The 19,534-nt window shown below is 41.6% G+C and overlaps 1 protein-coding gene across 1 annotated transcript in view; it reads left to right on the top strand.

The window, feature by feature from the left end:
• The window catches only part of LOC6533291 (BAI1-associated protein 3), a 49,235-nt gene that overhangs the window by 17,993 nt on the left and 11,708 nt on the right, over positions 1-19,534 (top strand). The window contains exons 3-5 of the mRNA XM_039373778.2: positions 11,182-11,795; positions 14,841-15,090; positions 17,959-18,199. Of these exons, the coding sequence (XP_039229712.1) occupies positions 11,366-11,795; positions 14,841-15,090; positions 17,959-18,199 (921 nt within the window). The 5' untranslated portion in view covers positions 11,182-11,365. The remainder of the gene's footprint in view (positions 1-11,181; positions 11,796-14,840; positions 15,091-17,958; positions 18,200-19,534) is intronic.

Genomic DNA, 19,534 nt, shown 5'->3' with positions numbered 1-19,534 from the left:
AATTCCAATCTCGCCAATGCCCCAATCTCCACAAATCCACCAACTTTTTCGCTGTCAAGGCAATCAGACATGGATATTGGTTGCCCTTTAAGGAGCAGCCGCAATCTAAAACAGGCAAACGCAATTAATGGGATAAAAAACGAACTCGAACTGGAACTGAAGTCGCGCACTCTAATTTACTTTATTTTTGGACACGAATGGCGGACCAAGCTAAGTGTGTGGCCTCAGCAAAACGGAAACGGATACTCATGCAACCGAAAGCGGAAATGTTACGCTGACGACAACGAATGCGATGGTGTGTGTGTGGGCGAGTAGAGACGCTGGGCAAAAAAGGACGAAGACGAAAATAACACCCAGCAAGAAGGGATCCGCAGACACACAGGACTCGAGTCGAGTCGTGTCGAGCGAAGCATTTCTAGCATTAAATTTATGTACATGTCATTGGGGGCGTATACGTAACGTGCCCGCTGGGTATCACGGTATTTTCGGCCCGGTCGTCCATAAAGTGTTGCGAATTCCTTACCTGCACTGCGCCTTTGTCTGTGGCGCCTGTAACGCGGCGCCGATTTGATGGCTGGGCTTAAAAAAATATTTGCTGCCGCACCGCGCCTTAAATCCACACAAATTAAGCCCTAAATTAGAAAGCCATCACTTGAGGTAATTGCCGGGCCGATTTTTATGCTTTATATCTTGGTTTTTATCTTTGCAGTCGTGGCATTAGCGAACGTGCCCCGCATGCCAAAAAGTGTTGTGGTGGTAGACTTGTAGACTTGTAGCAAGGACAACTTAACTCAACTCATCTCAATACAGTGGCTGTTGCTCTCGATTCAGTATGCGTTTAAAATTTCATTTTTACTGCACGGGTTTTTATTTCTCATTTAATGGGCTAGTCCTTATCGTCTTTTTTTCGTTTTCATCTTGGCACAAGCCCGAAAACAGTAAAGTTGTTTGGCTGCCCACATGAAACTTTAATTTATTTTTGCATAATTTTCAAGGTGTGTGTGTGTGTGTGTGTGAAAATGTTCATTAAACACCCGCAGGAATGTGTCTCTGCAGCGCCAAAAAATGTTTTTGTTTTAAATTGAGGTAGCCGCCGCAAGGGTGCGATGGTCCCAGGACTTCGATGTCCTTGTCAGTGGGGATGTGTCCTTGTGAGTGGGATGACAGTGACACCAATTATGCATAATTTTGATGGCAGACCCGGGACAAAAGCGGGCCAAACAACCATAACGAATGTCAACTTTATTAATCATGTATAACGCTAGCCTATAAGGATAATAAACAGCGGAGTTATTGCTATAATAATGATTGCTGCTAATGGACAGGAAAATGAGGAAGTCCGGTGGAATTATCTCATTAGTGGGGGTGAATTAAAAGATTATGGTTAATTTAACGTTACTTTTGTGTGCTACTTTTTATATACAATTAACTATACAACTATGAAATTAACTATACCTAAAAAAATAAAATAACTTCTGTATTTTGGCTTTAAGAAATGTTTTTACTAATAATAATAAGCAAACGTGCACTTATACAAATTTTTTTATATGAATTCTCTTTTATACATATACATATTTTATATATTTGATGATTCTATTTTTAAATGCTCCCCTGTGGTCTTTTCCACTTTTTCGACCTGCGTCATTAAAACAACACCTAACTGCGTTAGCACCACTGGCCTTAGTTGTGTTTATTATTATATTCAAGTGCCACGCCCACAAGCAGAGACCATAACATGCACCACAAGGACGCCCCCATGTGGCACATCATCCCGGCAGGAGTGATAATATTTTCCCTCGGTCCGACCGCAGTTTTAATGCCTTTTTCATTGTCTTTTCATCGTCATCGCCATGGTCGAGGCCCATGTCGCTGGTCACGCCCCTGGCTGGCCACATTGGGTCCTGGATCCTGGATCCAGGATCCCTTTGCATTCATGGAGCACTGAGACTGAGTGGCTCTGGCAAATTGACGTCATGTCATCAATCAATCTTGCTGCAGAGCTGCGAGCCGCACGCCAACGCATCATCACGCTTTTCCTTTTTCTCCCCTGACAAGCTGAGTTTTTTTTTTGCCTTTTTTTTCCGCCTCACTTTGCTTAAATCCAAGTTTCAATTTACTATGGAATACTGTTTCTCGCTCGGAAAATTTTCATTATGCATTGGTATATAGCTCCTAACTGCAGGCCGGTCGCTGCGGTTTGATTTATGTTTTTTTAATGAGCCACCATGCCATTTTAGCTATTGTCTGACCAAGCGTGAAGCCCTCGCAAATTGTAGACCTTCAGGAGTGGTCTCTTTGAGCGAGGATGAAAGGGTGCGGGGGTAAAGGGTTCAAGGCCATAGCATTGACCTTTGCCACAATAAATATTCAGAGAACGTACTGTTGAATACAAAACAAAGTAAGAAATAGGCAACGCAATGCGTTGGGTGCCGTTAAATTTTAATTGCGTCGCAGGACACGGCCATCATGGCGTATACGTTATGCATGTGACCAGGGGAAATTGTCGCTGCTAATTTCCCATTTAACATGGCTCCCTTTTTCTGTGTGCTTGTGTGCGTGTATGTGTGTGTGTTGGTAGCGCTGTTTTATTGCTCGGTTATTTTAATTAAAAACTTTGCTCAGCTGACAGTAGCAATTGCTTCAGCCGCCCGCCCATCCTTAACCCATTTCGCCTGCCTACTCAGCAACTTTCCACCGCTTTCTTGGGCCGAAGTTTCCTGCGCATTTTGGCTGCCTGGAGCCTTGAGCCTCGAACAGCGTGGCATCCAGACAACAAAGCTGTCGGTACAAGAGGCACTCTTGTGCGAGAGCATCTTCCTTTGTGTTGGCCTTGTTTTCGCCACCACCCACACACATCCAAACAACAGGCATTCAACGTTTTAGCGACTTTTGCTATTTTTACGCTGCTAAGCCGCCATTAAAGCCATATGCAAAATATGGCCACGTTAAGAGCGTTAGGATGTGAGGCACAATCTTGTGACATTCTTATTTTTTGTTGTATTTTATTTGTTCACTGCTCTTATGTCACCTTGTTGATGATGTTGCCGACATTCGGCAAAAACAAAAGCGCAAAGCGGCGGTCCTAATCCCGCTTAACGTTCTGTTGACATCGCCGTGCCAACCGAATGCCACCAGGCATTTCGTCACATAAAAATACATGGCCAATATACATATATATACATATATATCTGTATGCGGGAAACAGAATAATGAAAAATGTATATGAGGGCCAAACCGAACGCAAAGAAAAAATATAAAGGGTCCTTAACGAAAATAAATCATAAAAAACGAATGAAATGAAATAAAGATTACTTTAAGCGGCATTTCGCAGCCAATCGGCTGATGGTTTGTCACCGAAATGACAAAGGATATTTTACCAAGGGAATTACAGCCTTCTTTGGATAAATTCAGAGAAACTTAATTGCAATAAGCTTTAAAAGTGTACATCTTACGTCAGAAATGTTTTTAAATTTTTTGATAAAAATAATCAGTTTTTTTTCGATAGCAGTAAAAATAGTTGTCCAAATGTGGAATGCCATACCTTGTTCAATTCGTAACAAAATTCCCTATCGATCCATGTACATACATTGAAATGCTAATTTTTTGCCATTTTTCGCAAATTTTGATGATGGTACCCCTTATCGAAAATGCCAAAATTTATAAAATTTTTTTTTTATCAAATATCGGAAAAGTGGGGATATAAATAGTTAGCTATGTTTATTATCAGCACAAAACAGTCTTTATTTTAGTTGTGCGGCCATTTTTGGCCATGTTATATCAAAAACGCCGATTAAAAATATCCGATTTTTTACAAAAAATATTTTTTTCGATTTTTTGATAAAAAATAATCAGTTTTTTTTCGATAGCAGTAAAAATAGTTGTCCAAATGTGGAATGCCATACCTTGTTGAATTCGTAACAAAATTCCCTATCGATCCATATACATACATTGTATTGCTAATTTTTTGCCATTTTTCGCAAATTTTGATGATGGTACCCCTTATCGAAAATTCAAAAATTTGTCAAATTTTTTTTTCTTAAATATCGAAAATATGATGATAGAAATATTTAGCGATGTTTATTGGCAGCACAAAACAATCTTTATTTTAGCTGTGTGGCCATTTTTGGCCAAGTTATGGCGAAAACGCCGATTAAAAATATCACATTTTTTACAAAAAATTTTGTTTTTGATTTTTTGATAAAAAATAATCCTTTTTTTTCGATAGCAAGAAAAATTCTTGTCCAAATGTGGAATGCCATACCTCGTTGAAGTCGTAACAAAATTTCCTATCCAATGATAAATGATAACTATAATGCTGCTTGAATAATTGCACTTCAAAGTTGGTTGGTTATAATGAAATAATTTAGCCTAAAGCACACATTGTTTGAAATTAGTTTCTCATTTAAGACTGCCTGGCATTGCGAGTGCCAGAATGCACCTGACCTTAGCAAAAATCCCACATCGTTTGCAAAAATTCCACTCCGCACTCTGGCGGAGCAACTGGCAGCAACACGTTTTAATTACCGAGCATTTAAGCAAACAAAAGCCTGAATGTGCAGTGCAAAAATACATTTTCATTGCTCCGCACGCCGTGTGTGCATTGCGCATACGCCGCGTACGCCGGCCAAGTTCGTAAATAAGCTGCGGCGCCCTTAATTGCGGACTTTGTAAAAAGCGAAGGGCGGCACGGGAATGGGTTAATACAAAACGCAATGAAAGCAAACAATAAACCCGCTCGGCATAAAGGCCAATGGAGAAAAATCCAGCACAGTACAAGCACAGAGCAGAAGCTGAAAAGCAATTTTTATGATGGTCCTTTGCTAACCCAGTAAAAATGTACTTAAAGCCGAGCTCAACGAGTTGGAAACATTGAACGTCTGGCAGAACCATAACCCATCCTTGCCGCTTTCCCCTCAGTCTGTCATACCCCCCTCCACCCAGCCAACTCTCTTTTACCCCCAGGAGATGTTGTGCATTGAGCCGTTTTGGATTTTCTTGTAATTTGCAACAATGTAGAAGCTGTAGAAGCTGCTGGTGCCACTGCAACATCTTCGTTCGTTTGGCCCCCTCCTTTTGTTGTTCGCCGTTTGACATGTCAAAGCCAAACAAAGCGCTGCTATACACTCATGTACACACACATTTATTTGGGGGGATAGAGGGATTGCCCCATCTTAACCATTAGCACTCCCCATGGCGTTGATTGGCGTCAAAAAACGCATCAGACAAAGGCAAGGTGACTTTCAAGTTCAGCGCACATGGTCAAAGGGTGGGGGGAAATTAAAAGGGGCGAGGTGGTTTGGGGGTACTAAACGCTTAAAGGCCCATAAGTTTAAAAAACAAATAAATCGAACTGCACAATGAAATTTAAAGGGTCCTTAAAAACAAGAGAAATCGCTGCAATCGCAAATGGTATTTTAGGAACTTTTTCATGTAACATTTTTAGAATGTATAACTTGTAAAATATTCTCATTAACATTTTAAGGTAATGACCTATGTACTCATAAAGTTCTTAGCTCTTTGCCCAATCTAGAGTACCCGAAATCCAAATGAAAACTTATAAAAGTTGCATGGCCATCGCTTTCAGTCAATCTATGCATTAATTAGCAGCATAAAGAGTTCATCGAAAGTTTGTACTTGCATTTTGGGCCACAACAAATACCCACCCAATGCAGGCTTAATTTGCCCATCGATTTTGAATGAGCCGAGCATGTTTGGAATTTGTAATTAAAGCGGCCAAAGCATCTGTGGCACGGGGTGTTCGAGCGACAGGCACTTTGAAATTGTTGCAATATCAAAGGCGACAATTAAACGTTGACTCGGCCTGTGTGTCTCTCTTCAGCCGCTCGGTGGTTTTGGCCACACTTCACAATTAGCCGAAATAGGAAGCACATAGCACGCACACACACACACACACACACACACACACACACAAGCCACATTAATTATGCATGCGTATGTGTGCGTGTGTGTGACGCGCCTCCAATTTCCAGGCCCACACATTCCTCATTGGCGAAAACATTTTTGCGCCACCGCAAATATAGTCAATGGATGGATCCAGTGTCCTGTGGGAGGACACCGAGAGAAAGTGGCAGCGATTAGGATATTTAAAGAATTCTTTACTAAATATTTTAGGTAAAGGAACTTTAAGACTACTACTAAGATTCGATTTGATTTGTCTGAGTGTGCGTGGTAAGATGTTTTACTTGAGTTTGGCTCAAGACCTGCATCTAATTAGGAAGCCTGGTTACGCCTCGCTAGGCTTACACGTAATTTGATAGTTTTAATTGGCCATTCCATGGTCCCCATAGACATGCGATGGAGCTGGAAGGGTTGCAGGAACCCTTACATATGGAAATTTCGATTGAAATGCGAGCAATATTTAATTAGAGCCCCTTTTCCGCACACCAAGTTTCTGCCAAGTGGAAAGTGCTCGAGTCTTCGCAATCTTCTGTTGATTTTCTCTCCTAGCTACTTAATCTTAAGAACGATGGTCCAAAGGTTACTGTTCAATTTCTTGCAATCGCCATAAGTGCAGCTTATTTTGATGGCTAGCCTTTGTAATTGATAACCGCAAATCTAGCAAGTTAATTGAATTTCTGTTGCATTTGCGCAAATCGCCCATACGCCCCGTTGTACCAGGCATTGCGTGTGACGACGCTTGTGTTTTCCTGCCCTGTTTGCGCCCTAACAAATTAAGCAATTTAACAGACAGCTGCACAAGGCAGGTGACCCTTCTTGGGCGCATTTATCAAAGGCAACTCCTGCTCCGGTCTTTCAGTTCACTCAGTGCCTTTAGTTCCTTTAGTTCGGCACTTTTGCATGCTCGGTGGCCATTACTCATGGGCCCCCGTTTGCCCATTGTCCTGGCCAGTTAGTCTTGCTGTAGTTGCTGCTGCTCTCGCCCGACATCTTCTAGTGCCCGCACACAAAAGGATCTCTGGTTTATTGCATTTGACAGAGGAATAGAGCTCGAGTCCTTGCTTTTCGGCCCGACAACATGCTGACTACAAATTGCCAAAGCAAACAATGATCACGGGGGCAAGGAAAGTGTGGAGAGCGTTGCATATGCTGCACTTTTGTGATTTATGGTGATGACGATGTTGCTTATGATGATGATGCTGATGATGCTGATGATGATGCCAATACTGATGAAGCGGAAAAACGAGAAATCCCTGTGGGCGGACACACAATCCCTTTTCCTGGTTTCTGTGGCGGATGCACTTTTTTCGCATCACGTTTAATGCAATTCATGCTTATCGCATCACCTTTCATCACTTTTCAATGGCTTTATTATGGAAAGTACTGGGGAAAAAACCCGTTTTGTAACGCTTTAGAAAAAACAAACTATTACAAACCAGCTACTTTGCAGCAACTGTTAATATACAAATATTTGTATTTCATAAATTCAAGCTGTGCGCTGTTAAAGCCATGATTATTACCATTATTGGTTGCCATTAACCTGGCTGGTTGCCACAGTTGCTGATGCCAATTAAATTAAATTTGGCCACAATTGCAGCATTGTTAAGGCCGTTTCGCTCCCTGAATTTTGGGTGAGCCCGTGCGTAAAATAATTGATGTTTTGCCACGCCCACACACACACACACACGCACACAACTAAGGAAGACATTTGAATGCCACACATTTGTTTGGCTCAGTTTTTGGCCCCAACCCAATGGCAATTTTTGCCTTTTGAGTTGTCGAATTCGGAATATCTGCCGCAATGTAAACGACTTTTTTCTCTGGTTTACTGGTTTTTCCTTAGCTCTTTGCTTTCTTTCTTTTGGCGGATATTTAAAGCCACATATCATGTTGGGCCAGGAGTGCAAAATAAATTTTATGCCATAGCATGCGTTGCCGTTTGTTGTTGAGCAGCTGCTTTGTCATTTTCACGTACAACCGTGCACCCTAAAATCCCCATATTCGTCGACCAAAAACATCCTGAGTTTCACCCCCATCTCCACTTTTTTTTTTGTCAGCGGTATGCGCAACACATTCATCTGCCAGTTGCCTGGGAAAAACTTGGCTTTTGCCAAAAAAAAATGACATAAAGCGACATAATAATTTTGCCTTTGAAATTGCCTTACAATTGCTTTTTTTTTCTTGGTGGGTGTGCGCGAATTCTTTTTCCTTTGGGGATTCTGCGTTTTTTACTCAGCTTATTTATAGCTGTGGCTTTGTGATTTTTTTTGCACAATATAAGGTAACATATTTGATGAAACACCCTACTTTTATATTTATTTACAGTGCTTGGAAACATCTTTTTACGGATTAATTTATTATGCAACTTTGTTTCATAGAAATACAATATTTCAAGCTTTGGTTAGCGTATTTAAAATTCTTCTTGCTTCTGGCAACGAGTTTATTTATCAATTTTCCGCCTTCTATTTGGTTTTCGCAACTTTTTGCGTGCAACTTGCCACCGCAGGATTGTTGGCACAGGTGGGTGGGCACACGAAATGTTTTCAAATTATGCATGGCAACCAAATCAGCTCACAAAATGTGTCTAAAATTGACTAGACCCTTGTCTCGGTTCATTGCGGGGTACAAAAACGGGGAAAAAACGATAATTACTGCGAGTTGATGGAGAGCGCTGTGTTGTGACAGCTCTTCAGAGCATTCGGGAAGTCACATTAGTGCAATCCACATTTAATTTAGTTTTTCCCTCCCCCGTCCCGAACTAGGAAAACTTTTTCGAACAAGGGTTGGCTGACGGAACAGGAAAACCCACGCAAACACCACCCTTCTCACTCGGTCCACATGGCGTATGCGCAATCATTAATAAAAACTAAATAGATTGAAGCAACAGCGGGAAGGAAATGGCATGTGGCCTTCCTTTATGGCTTACATTAGTGCACTGGAAAAACATATAGGTAAATGACGATTAATTACGTTTTTTATATGCTATACTAAGAAGTTTTTCACTGAAACGATATTCTTAGAAAAGCTCTTAAAGATTGTAATCAAATATTTTGGTGAAGAATAAAGACCCTGGTGAAGTTTCTCCGAGTAACTCACACATGGCACAATGACTTGGCCAGTGACTAATTAATCTTAATTAAAGCCAAGTTGGCTGCGTATTTATGGGCCCTTTCCTTCACTCACTCACATGTGGCTATATAGCACATCTACTCGCATGTATACCAAGGTTTGGGGCAGCTGTTGCTGTTGTGGCTCCGCTTCGCTTCCATTTCATTTAATTGCAATACATTTGTCTGTCGCTTAATGGCAAATTTACGTGCACCATATAAATCAACTTTTGTGTGCGGGCTGATTTATTTTTAGCGTTTTTCGAAACCAAAACAAAGCTCAATATAACCGAGCCACAAACACACACACACACACACCAACTACAATGAGATAACAGAAATGGTTTGCAAATTATTTTCGGACTCCGCTAATTATGCCACCAGTTGTAAGCAGGATAATATGCGGAAGCTAATGCCGCCTAGAAAGAGAGCGCTGCACCGTTTAGAAAGAGAAACCAACATGCATGAATGCGCTGATTACGGCTTACACATCGCAATCATCACTGTTGTGGCCATTGTTTTTGCCGGATGCGAGTTGTTGGCCAACTGTAGTTTCAGTTGCTATGACTGCTGGCCATTTAAGGCCATATCCTGGGCACAGCTCGCTTTTATGGCATTTAAAGTCACTCAGCACAGCACATAATACCTTTCACTGTCCCCGAGAGTACTCAACTACACTATCCTGCGTGTTGCCAGCTACGATAATGCTGGGAATTTAATCAGTTTGGTTCTTATGACCACAGCAAACAGGTTGACAACATTCGAGTATTTTATTGTGGGCCATAAGTACGTGAAATGTTATTGATCTCGGCCAAATCCTATTTTGACTTTTTGAGCTCGACATGGAAATGACAAAAGTTAAACGGCTTATTACTTTATTTACTAGCATATTTGGAAAACAAAGGAATAAACAGCAGCAGATTATAAGTATACTTTATACTACTAGTATACTTTCTACTACTACAATTATATGGCACAGCTTTGCTTAGTAGCTATTGAAAAAAGAGATTTCGTAAATAATATTTCTGGTTAGTCGGGCTTAATTCAGCAAGTCTAAAATCCTTTAATTTTCTACGCGTTTCTCCCGAAGTTTAAGCTACTTCCCTCTTATTGCCAAAAACGAAATGGCCAAAACGAGCCTTTATCCGGATACATTTCCATGGTAATTTCCATGAAAGGAAAAAGCGGACAACTAAGCCGGTCACGTTTTGGATGGCTGGGGAGGAAAACCAGGACCAAAAATGGTTGGTGTTCAATTTGCAATTTCATTTTCGCCAGCCGATTTGCTCATCCATAAATGCGGGCCAAAAACCTGCAAACTAATTAATTAACTACTTTTCTGCTTGGTCCAGCGTATTGGACGTATAATTATTGTTATTATTTTGTGCAAGGCCATGTATGAGGGCTAATTTATGGGCCAGGACAACTCCGCCAGTTACCTTGAATGCGTGTGTGTGTGTGTGTGTTGCCTAATTATTCATGCAGATCGATTAGCCGTGAATCCAAAAACGGCTCATTAGGCTGCGCTGATTAAACGTTAATTAAGACAGCAATACTGGCTGCGTACTTCAAACGAAATTTAATTAAGAGCTGCGCCTTGAAGTGAGCAAATCGACGCTCCAATCAAACGTTGAATGTATATAGAACGTTGAAGTAATGCCTAAATGCAATCGTCCTTTTTTTCACCCTTGATATTTGTACAGAATTTGGATGAGCAAACAGGAGATGGGGCGGTGGTAAGTCAACAAAACTGCTGACGAAACGAATCAAAGACAAATATAATGACTGACTGCGAAATCGGGGACATTGGGGCACTCGTTGCGAATCACAGTGGCCGAATGCACTGCCTATAAAAATGCCAAACAAGTTGGCTTAATTAATTTTTTGTTTTGGCACCCATGGAATTCCAGCACTGCAAAGTATGCTACGTCAAAAAGGCAAATGAAGAGCATTTTGCTCTCTGGCTTTCCTTTTCTATTTTGTAATTGCTTTCGGTCTGAACACGAAAATGTTTACATACACATACATATACAGATAATTCCGCCAGGGTCGAAATTCAATTATTGCCAGAAAATAGCTGAATACAATTCTCCAGCGAATAGCAGAAGATTTTCCACCTTAAGTAAACATTTCGTTTCGTCGTTTATCCTTGCAGAGCCTCGATAAGCGGAAAACGGCGAGAGTCTGGACCAATTTATAATCGGGGTAGGCAAATCCCGGGCGCAACTTTCCAAGTGATTAATTTTACAAAAAAAAAAGAGACGACGACGACGAGAAGGAAGGAGAGTAACAACTTGAGCCAATTACCAGCCAGCCAGATAAGAAAGCCAGATGCCGCCATGAGTTTCCTCAGCTCCATGCAGCAATATGTAACAAGTGGCATCTCCAGCTTGGGCCTGGGCAATCGTCGCTTCTCCCTTTCCCGCCAGGAGTCGAGTGAACAGCAGTCGGGCATCGGAGGCGCCACACCTGGCGGCCTCGTTTCCGGCCAGCCGCAGCAACAGCAGCTGCAGCAAGTGCCGTTTCCGCAGCAGTCCTTGCAGCAGTCACTTCCGCAACAGCAGCAGCAGCAACAACAACAACAACAACAGCAGCAGCAGCAACATGGCCACGCCCCCTTGCAGCAACAGGCGAGCATTGGCAGCGGACTGGGCGTCTATGGCACCCCTGCCCCGCCCACCGGCGTGGGGGCATCCTCGACGTGTGGCAGTAATTACCCCTCCGGCGGTGTGGTAATCGGCAATCCAAATGCCACCAATCCATTACTGGGTGAGTATTTCAAAAGCGATATGGTTCTTGTTGGCACAAGTAAATACTTAAATACTCTATACAAATATTGCCAATTATTCACATTTAAAGCAAATGCATAATATTAGTACAATAATATAATAGAAACTTCCAATAAACTTTTGGAAATTATAATTTAAATTATTCCATTTACGTGGAGGCTTTAGTGTGCACAAAATATATCTAGTTTTTTCCATTTCCTATGTGAAAAGCCCTTAGTTCTTTGTATTGCATTTTTGACAGCTTTTGTATTTTTATTTTTGTGTAAAAACCAAAGGTCACGTCCTCGCAGACGAATAGAATGGGTTGGCTGGATTTCAAAAACAGCCTTGCCCCTAATTAAGTTGGTAATGGAGTTTTCCGATGTGGTTTTTAGCCTCCGGACTTATCAAGAAATCGTGTAGAGAAATGCGCAAAAAATGGAAAAAGGAAAGCACCTAAGATACACCTTTAACTTGGCTCAAAGTTGACTTTCACTTTCCATCAGCTGCCATAACTTGGCCCACAAAACAATTTGTTTGCGTATGCGTGCCGCAAAAGATGGTAAACATGGAAAAGTTTATTGAATCCGCCAGACGCTATCGTCATCGGGTCTCAATATGAAAATTACATTACATGTCTTGCCATCCACCAAATGTGCCCAAAGTTTACCAATCGCCGAATGCTTTTGGCCAGCAACGCCTCTCGCATATGGATCAACAAATGTGCAGACAAAACCACCGCAATGGGGTGCCAGTTGGTCCTGCTGGCTGATAGTGGCTCTTACACAAAGAAATAAAACTGAAACTAAATCTATTAGGTTATATATAGGTATATATATGTATACATATGTATCGAAAATGTACAGAAATTAGGTCTTGCAATATAAGAGTACATCATACTTTCCATCTTTTATACAAATACATAACTATTTTCGTTGCGCAGCAATAGTTTTTCTCAGTGTACGCTAGCTGGCGAAGCGAAAGCAATCAGCATGCATATGTGACTTCTTGTGCGGCTTCGTTTCCGCTTTGGCTCCGTTTGGCTATGCAAAACTTGTTTGCCAAGCTAAACGATGTACAAGGTTGTTGTTTCTGCCGTAGTTGGCAAATGCAAACACATTTAAATGTCAAGACGCAGCAGTGGCATCAGCAGCTGAAGGAGCCGGAGCAGCACTACCACAAAACCGCCGGATCCTGAACTTTCCGCCATAGCCATCACATGCCCATTGCCATCGCAAACGTTGGCATTTGGCTGGGATTTTGATTCACCGACGTCTGCAGCATTTGAATCAAAATTGAAATTGGCTTATCTTGTTGCACGAGCGACGAACGAGCGGTTTTTCCTGGCCAAACAGCTGCCAACGGGGAATTGTCGTTCTAATGGCAAGATAAAAAAAACAAGAGAGAACGCTATAGTCGAGTTCCCCGACTATCTGATACCCGTTACTCAGCTAGTGTAAGTGCGAAGGACAGTTTTTGGCGGTTTGTGGGCGTTAGAGTGGGCGTGGCCAAAAGTTTTTTGGCGAATAGATAGAAATTTACAAAACTAATACAAAAATGAAAAAATATCAAAACATTTTTCAAAAGTGTGGGCGTGGCAGCTTTTGGCGGTTTGTGGGCGTTAGAGTGGGCGTGGCAAAAAGTTTTTTCTGCAAATCGATAGAACTTTTCAAGACCAATACAAAAATGAAAAAATATTAAAACATTTTTTAAAAGTGTGGGCGTGGCAGTTTTGGGCGGTTTGTGGGCGTTAGAGTGGGCGTGGCAAAAATTTTTTTTGCAAATCGGTAGAAAATTACAAGACCAATACAAAAATGAAAAAATATTAAAACATTTTTCAAAAGTGTGGGCGTTGCAGTTTTGGGCGGTTTGTGGGCGTTAGAGTGGGCGTGGCAGCATGATTCGACAAACTTGCGCTGCGTCTATGTCCCTGGAGTCTGTATGCCTAATCTCAACTTTCTAGCTTTTGTAGTTCCTGAGATCTCGACGTTCATACGGACAGACGGACAGACGGACAGACGGACGGACAGACGGACATGGCCAAATCGACTCGGCTATTGATCCTGATCAAGAATATATATACTTTATATGGTCGGAAACGCTTCCTTCTCCCTGTTACATACTTTTCAACGAATCTAGTATACCCTTTTACTCTACGAGTAACGGGTATAAAAAAAAAACCCATCAACGTGTAAGCGCTTTTCCCAATTCCGCAGTCCACTGCAAGTCCAACTTTGACTTTACGCTTTGTGCACACTTTAAAACCAAACCGAAAATTCGAGCGCATATTCGTTTTCTTTTCTTTTCAATTTTTTAGTTGGCCCGGCTTTCTCGCTACTTGGCCAAAAAAAAAAAAGGTTTCTTTTCATAGCCACAGCAATGGTTAGCTGGTTTCCATCCAAAGCACCGCACCACAGGCACTCTGTGCCTTCCAGTCGTAGTCCTTGGCAGCCAGGAGTGGCAACCAGGAGCAGATGTAGGAGCCGCAGGACCCACACAGATGCATGTCAAGGTTGCGGGCTGTGGTTGCATTGCCATTGCAGTTGCCATTGCCTTCAGCACGGACCACTGCACCACACGGAACCACATCGCACCACATTGACTTTGACTGCGTTCGTTCCACACCTGACTTTCCGTGGGCGGGGCCATCATCAGCTGGCTGTTTTCCACAGATATTTGCATGTTGTGAAAATTATAGGATATGGCACAGGGCAAATAGTTTTTAAGATCTAACTTTCTGTGTGACTTTGTTCAATCTTCTTATTTCGGTGTGAAGAAAGTTCACAAAAGAATGGCAAGAACTATAAGAAAACAATACACTGGCCTGTACATTTAAACATTTTTGCATATATGTATGTTAGTTACCATAGTTAGTCAGATAGTAAATAGTAATAGTTATAGACTGTGACGTATATGATTTTCCACTTAAAACAAACTAAATAAAAACCATATTATAATTTAAGTATAACAATATTTGCTCACCTGCTGAGAGGTTATTTTTGTAATTCAGCTCATGCTTTTACCCCTTCCGTTGTGTTCCCAAAAGGTTACCCCAAAATACCAGGTGGCGCCGCGGGACCCGGCAGTCCCTCGACATCCGGCTCCGGCGGACCGGGTGGAACGCCCCAGTCGCGTCGCCAGTCACGGGCCCTGGAATGCCTGGCTCCGCCCCGCACCGGATCCTTCAGGCAGCGCAACTCGCCACTGCATCAGCCGGATCCGCCGCCTCGTCCGCCGCTGGCCTTCTGCAAACGCCGCCTGAGCTGGCCCGAAGTGGATCCGCGCTCCAATTCCGGGTAAGTTCAAAACCGAAGCGATAGCCAAAACCAATTCCAAGTCCGTTGGCCTTAATGCATAGTTGATGAAGTGCCAATGGATTTGGCAAATTTAATGCCTGTCTGACGGAGATTGGGTTGGAGATGGGTGTAGTTGGGTGGAGGCGCATGTTTGCTGGAGGTAATTAACCCACAGATGGAAATGCTAATATTTTGCCCCAACTTAGCTGCCAGATATTTACACGCCAAAACACACACGCACACACGAGAGTACAGAGGTATTCGAATGTGAAATGCATAAATTAAACATTCAGGCATAATGAGCTTCTTTGGGGATTTGGAGTGGCGTAAAGTAAACAAGGCGTGGCTTGAAGTCAACCAAAAAGGTAGAAAATCTAAAATAAATTACATACATACACCAATTAATTAATGTACTTCAATTTCAGTTGCGTTTTTCGATTTGTTTTCCCGAATTGCCAAACAAAAACTTTACCGCTCGACCTTCATAATTACGTAATTACAAAAGTTCCTTCAGTTAGTTGGGCGTCGAAATTGGAAAGAAACTTCAGCACCCGCCCCACTTTCGTAGGACCATGGCAACTTTGGATGCGGGCGAAAAAACCTTTGAGTGTCGAAAAGTTTGTTTGGGAATAACCAGCACAAATACACACACACACACACACACACATTGAGGGTCTTGTTCCTTGGGCTTAAAGGTGCCTCTTATGGTTCTTTGGATTGCTCTCAATGTGGCCGAGAATCATCTGGCAGCCAGGTGCAACATCCTCCAGTCGCTGCAACATCATCTTTGCGAGTGAAAAGGCAGATTTTTCAGCACTTTGCATAATGCGGCATCTGCTTAACCTGGAAATGTGCGCTCGACGCGAGTGCGGATCACAGGTTACATTTAATTAAGCCCGAAAATGAGGTTTACTCTGGAGATTGCTTAAAGAAATATGAGGTTTTGATGAGCCGAAAGTGTAAAATGCGTCCTGAAGAGCCGGAGCTGCCTGGGAAGTTTTTACATCCATTAACATGGCTGGCTCTCTGGCATAATTGGTCTCGTAAAGTATACCAAAGTTGTTCAAGGATGAAATTAATTTTCCCCGCTTTGTAAACTCATGACCCGAGGCGCACCTCAGAGATATTGAGCGCATATTGACCATTATTGAAATTAATTTTTCACAAATGCACAGCAATTTGATTTATTCACATTTAATTGCTTTGCTATTTGAAAAGCAAAATATTTCTTTACCATTTGGAAGTCAAACCAAAAATTGAGCTGATTAAAATGCAATTGATCAGCGAAGTCGCATATTTTATGCATACCAACTAATTGCCACAACATTGGCTTGTCACCACAGCCAATAAATTGTAGCAAACAAACATAAATTACGCGCAATGGGACTGATTAATTTATATTTCATAAGGGTCCTTAATATAAAGCCGATGCTTATCAATTATTTAGCATCAATTGGTAGTCAGACAAATAAAAACCAATATTAATTAAGTGCTGGAAAATGAAAAAAAAAAATAAACAAACTTTTTTGCACACTTAAAATTGTTTACATCAAGTTAAATACAAAATAAATATTTGCGACTAAATAAATACCAAAGAAATATAAAAAAGTTCAGCAAAAACTTGAGCCCAACAAAAATAAAAGAAGAAAATGACAAGAATACTGTGGAAAAATCTTAAAAATTGAAACCAAAATTGAGTGTCCTCGGAGGCGATGAAATCACAAAGCAAACCGGCAAGAAGAAAAATAAAAGCAACGCAAACATCTGGGCGAAAACTTTAAAATTAAATTTTTCACGAAACAACTTTAGAGTGGGACAACTTTAGACAACTCAGTTAGTCTACCCTATCATTTACGGCAATTATGTTGACCATTTTCACACGAACACGCCCCCAACACTCACCCACATATATATGTTTATATATATAGGTATATTTTCGTATATATTTACTTATATATTTGTCTGGATGAACACCGAAAGGTGTTCACGAAAAGTGTTGCCTACATTTCGGGGTCGACAGGAAAAAGTGCGGACAGAAATTGTTGCCTACTTTCGTGGGCTCTTCAGTTTATTTTCTGCCATAAACGTAAACGTAAAAAATCATCAACGCCGGCGACAAAGTTAAGCCGCTTAGCCGTTTTCCCTGCTGAGTGGACAAAGTTTTGGCCAACTTTTTTTTTCTTGCCACAGCTGCTCAAATAAATCCGATGGGCTTTTGCAAGAGAGCGGGGCATGCAAATCAAATGATTAGGAGCATCCACTATCGGGACTCTAGTCCTAGTTAGGACCGAAGCTAAAAAGTTTCAATCTAGCATGCACTGGAAAAATAATTTCGAAAAAGTTTTCTATGCTTAAAATGCTAATTCTTAAATTATTTTCAGCAAATTTCAGCTGTAGAATTTTTACGTTCTTTAAAGGGAAATTATTAAGTTAGCTCCTAAATTTAATTAAATATTATTTATTAAATATTTTTTTGAATGCTAGATTTATGGACATTTGTTTTCTGTGTGCAAACGGGTGAATATTTGTATACAATTAGCGGCTCAGGGCAAGCCTTCGCTTTGGGGCATCGAGCATACGCCGAGTGGTACGCGGCAACAGGCGACGACCCTTATCAAAGTTGAAATAGGTACGGCCATGTCACATTTGTATGTCGGCAACTGCATATTGACAGTGCCAATTAAAGTTGGACACCCAACTGACAGCGGCAGCAGTCGATTTGAATATCCTTTGATATCGAATCGGCAGAATAGAGAGTGAGTGAGTGAGACCCCATAAAATTGCACACTCATATGTATACCTATGTATGTACGAGTATAACTCTATTTTATACTAACCTTACGCTCCATTGTATTTTTTGCTTCACAGAGTTCAGGAAACGGACGGCTCGTACTTTGAGAACTTTACATCGCTGGGCTGGAAACGTGAAAATCGTCGCATGTCGGCCACGCGTGCCGCCGAAGCACGTGCCGAGGCTAATCCCGAGAATGAACGTGATCCGCCGGCGGGTGAGGAGTCCATTGACCGCCAGGACGAGAAGGAGAAGCTGTATGCGGAGGTGCTGCACACCATTGCCAACACGGTGGGCGCACCGGCTCCCGGTGGACAGGTAAATCAATATTCCGGGATGAGTGGTTGCCTCTGCTGCTTGGAATACAATTATGATTTGGGACATATTTGGGTAAGAAGTTTTGGGCTTGGGTTTTCGGGGGGACTTATGCAAATAGTTGCAAATTACACAAATTAGGGCGATTTAGAGGATACCTAAAACATTTTTGCTTCGGGGCGGGGACACCACATGATTGAAAGGCTTAATCGCCGGCATTACGCTTTGAGACGTTTTGCAATTTGAATGATTAATGCTTTGGGTTTCGGCGCCCAAAGGCAAGGAAGCACATTCTGGGATTTGGAGATTCTGCAACTGGGCAAAATCAGCAGACGAATGGGAAATTTCATTCCATTTCCAAGCACTCAAGCTTCAAAGTCTCTGTTGAGGGTAGCAAAATTCAATTAAAAATGTGCTACTTTTCCTCCTCATTGCTGATTGCCATTTCAAAAGGAATTTCCCAATAATTCTGCCATGGCCCAGACCGGCTTAACTCGAGTTCATTTTTCAATTATCGTTTTTAATTTAGCAGTAAAAAAATTGCTAGACGCCCAGTGCACAACTAATGAAACTTGAGCAGCTCCCAGTGGGAGTGAAAGTGAAGTGAAAGTGAAAGGATGGCAAGGTTACGCCATCATAACAAAAGTTTCAACTAGTAGCGGAAAATAACGTTCATTCTCCTGCTGTGATTGAGTTGAAACCGGTCAAATCTCGCGGGTCTCTGCAAAGCGGATCGAGAAATGAGAAAACAGGACGAAGGACGAAGGACGCAGGACGAAGTAGTGAGTTGGCCAAGTCAGTAAAGTTATTGCCTTGGCATCTCTGCGGGCGTCCCCAATGCTCGAGTTTTTGCATTTAATCGTAAATAATTACAAATAAATGCGATTTGCTCGGCCAGCGAGCCATCAGAGGGTTAAACCTGCCCTAATGGAAATTAATGAAAAGGGAAAAAATAAAATAAAAGTAATAACGAAACGGAATGCGGGTAAGTTGCAAAAACAGATGCTGAAATGTGAAGATTGCTTAGCCAAGTGGTGTCCATTTAAAAGATAAACAAACTGAGCTGAGCTCCGATTATTTTCAATTATAAGGACTTAAGTTGCAGCAGAAGTAAGAGTAATGAAGAAGGCATTTAATGAGCATTAATGTAACTGAGATTGGACATATATATGACTCGTTGGGTACACATGAGAAGGAATATTTAATTTCCCCACTTGAAAATTCCCTATACCCAAATCAATTCTCACTCGTCAACCAAACAGCGTACTTTAAGTAAATGTAATTAAATTTTAAAAATTTCGCTGACTGAATGCGGATTATGTGCACATTCTACCGAGT

The sequence above is a fragment of the Drosophila yakuba genome, chromosome 3L, assembly GCF_016746365.2.
Source record: "Drosophila yakuba strain Tai18E2 chromosome 3L, Prin_Dyak_Tai18E2_2.1, whole genome shotgun sequence".
Taxonomy (NCBI): domain Eukaryota; kingdom Metazoa; phylum Arthropoda; class Insecta; order Diptera; family Drosophilidae; genus Drosophila; species Drosophila yakuba.
Note: the sequence above shows the minus strand (reverse complement) of the source record. Positions and strands in the feature narration are given on the sequence as shown.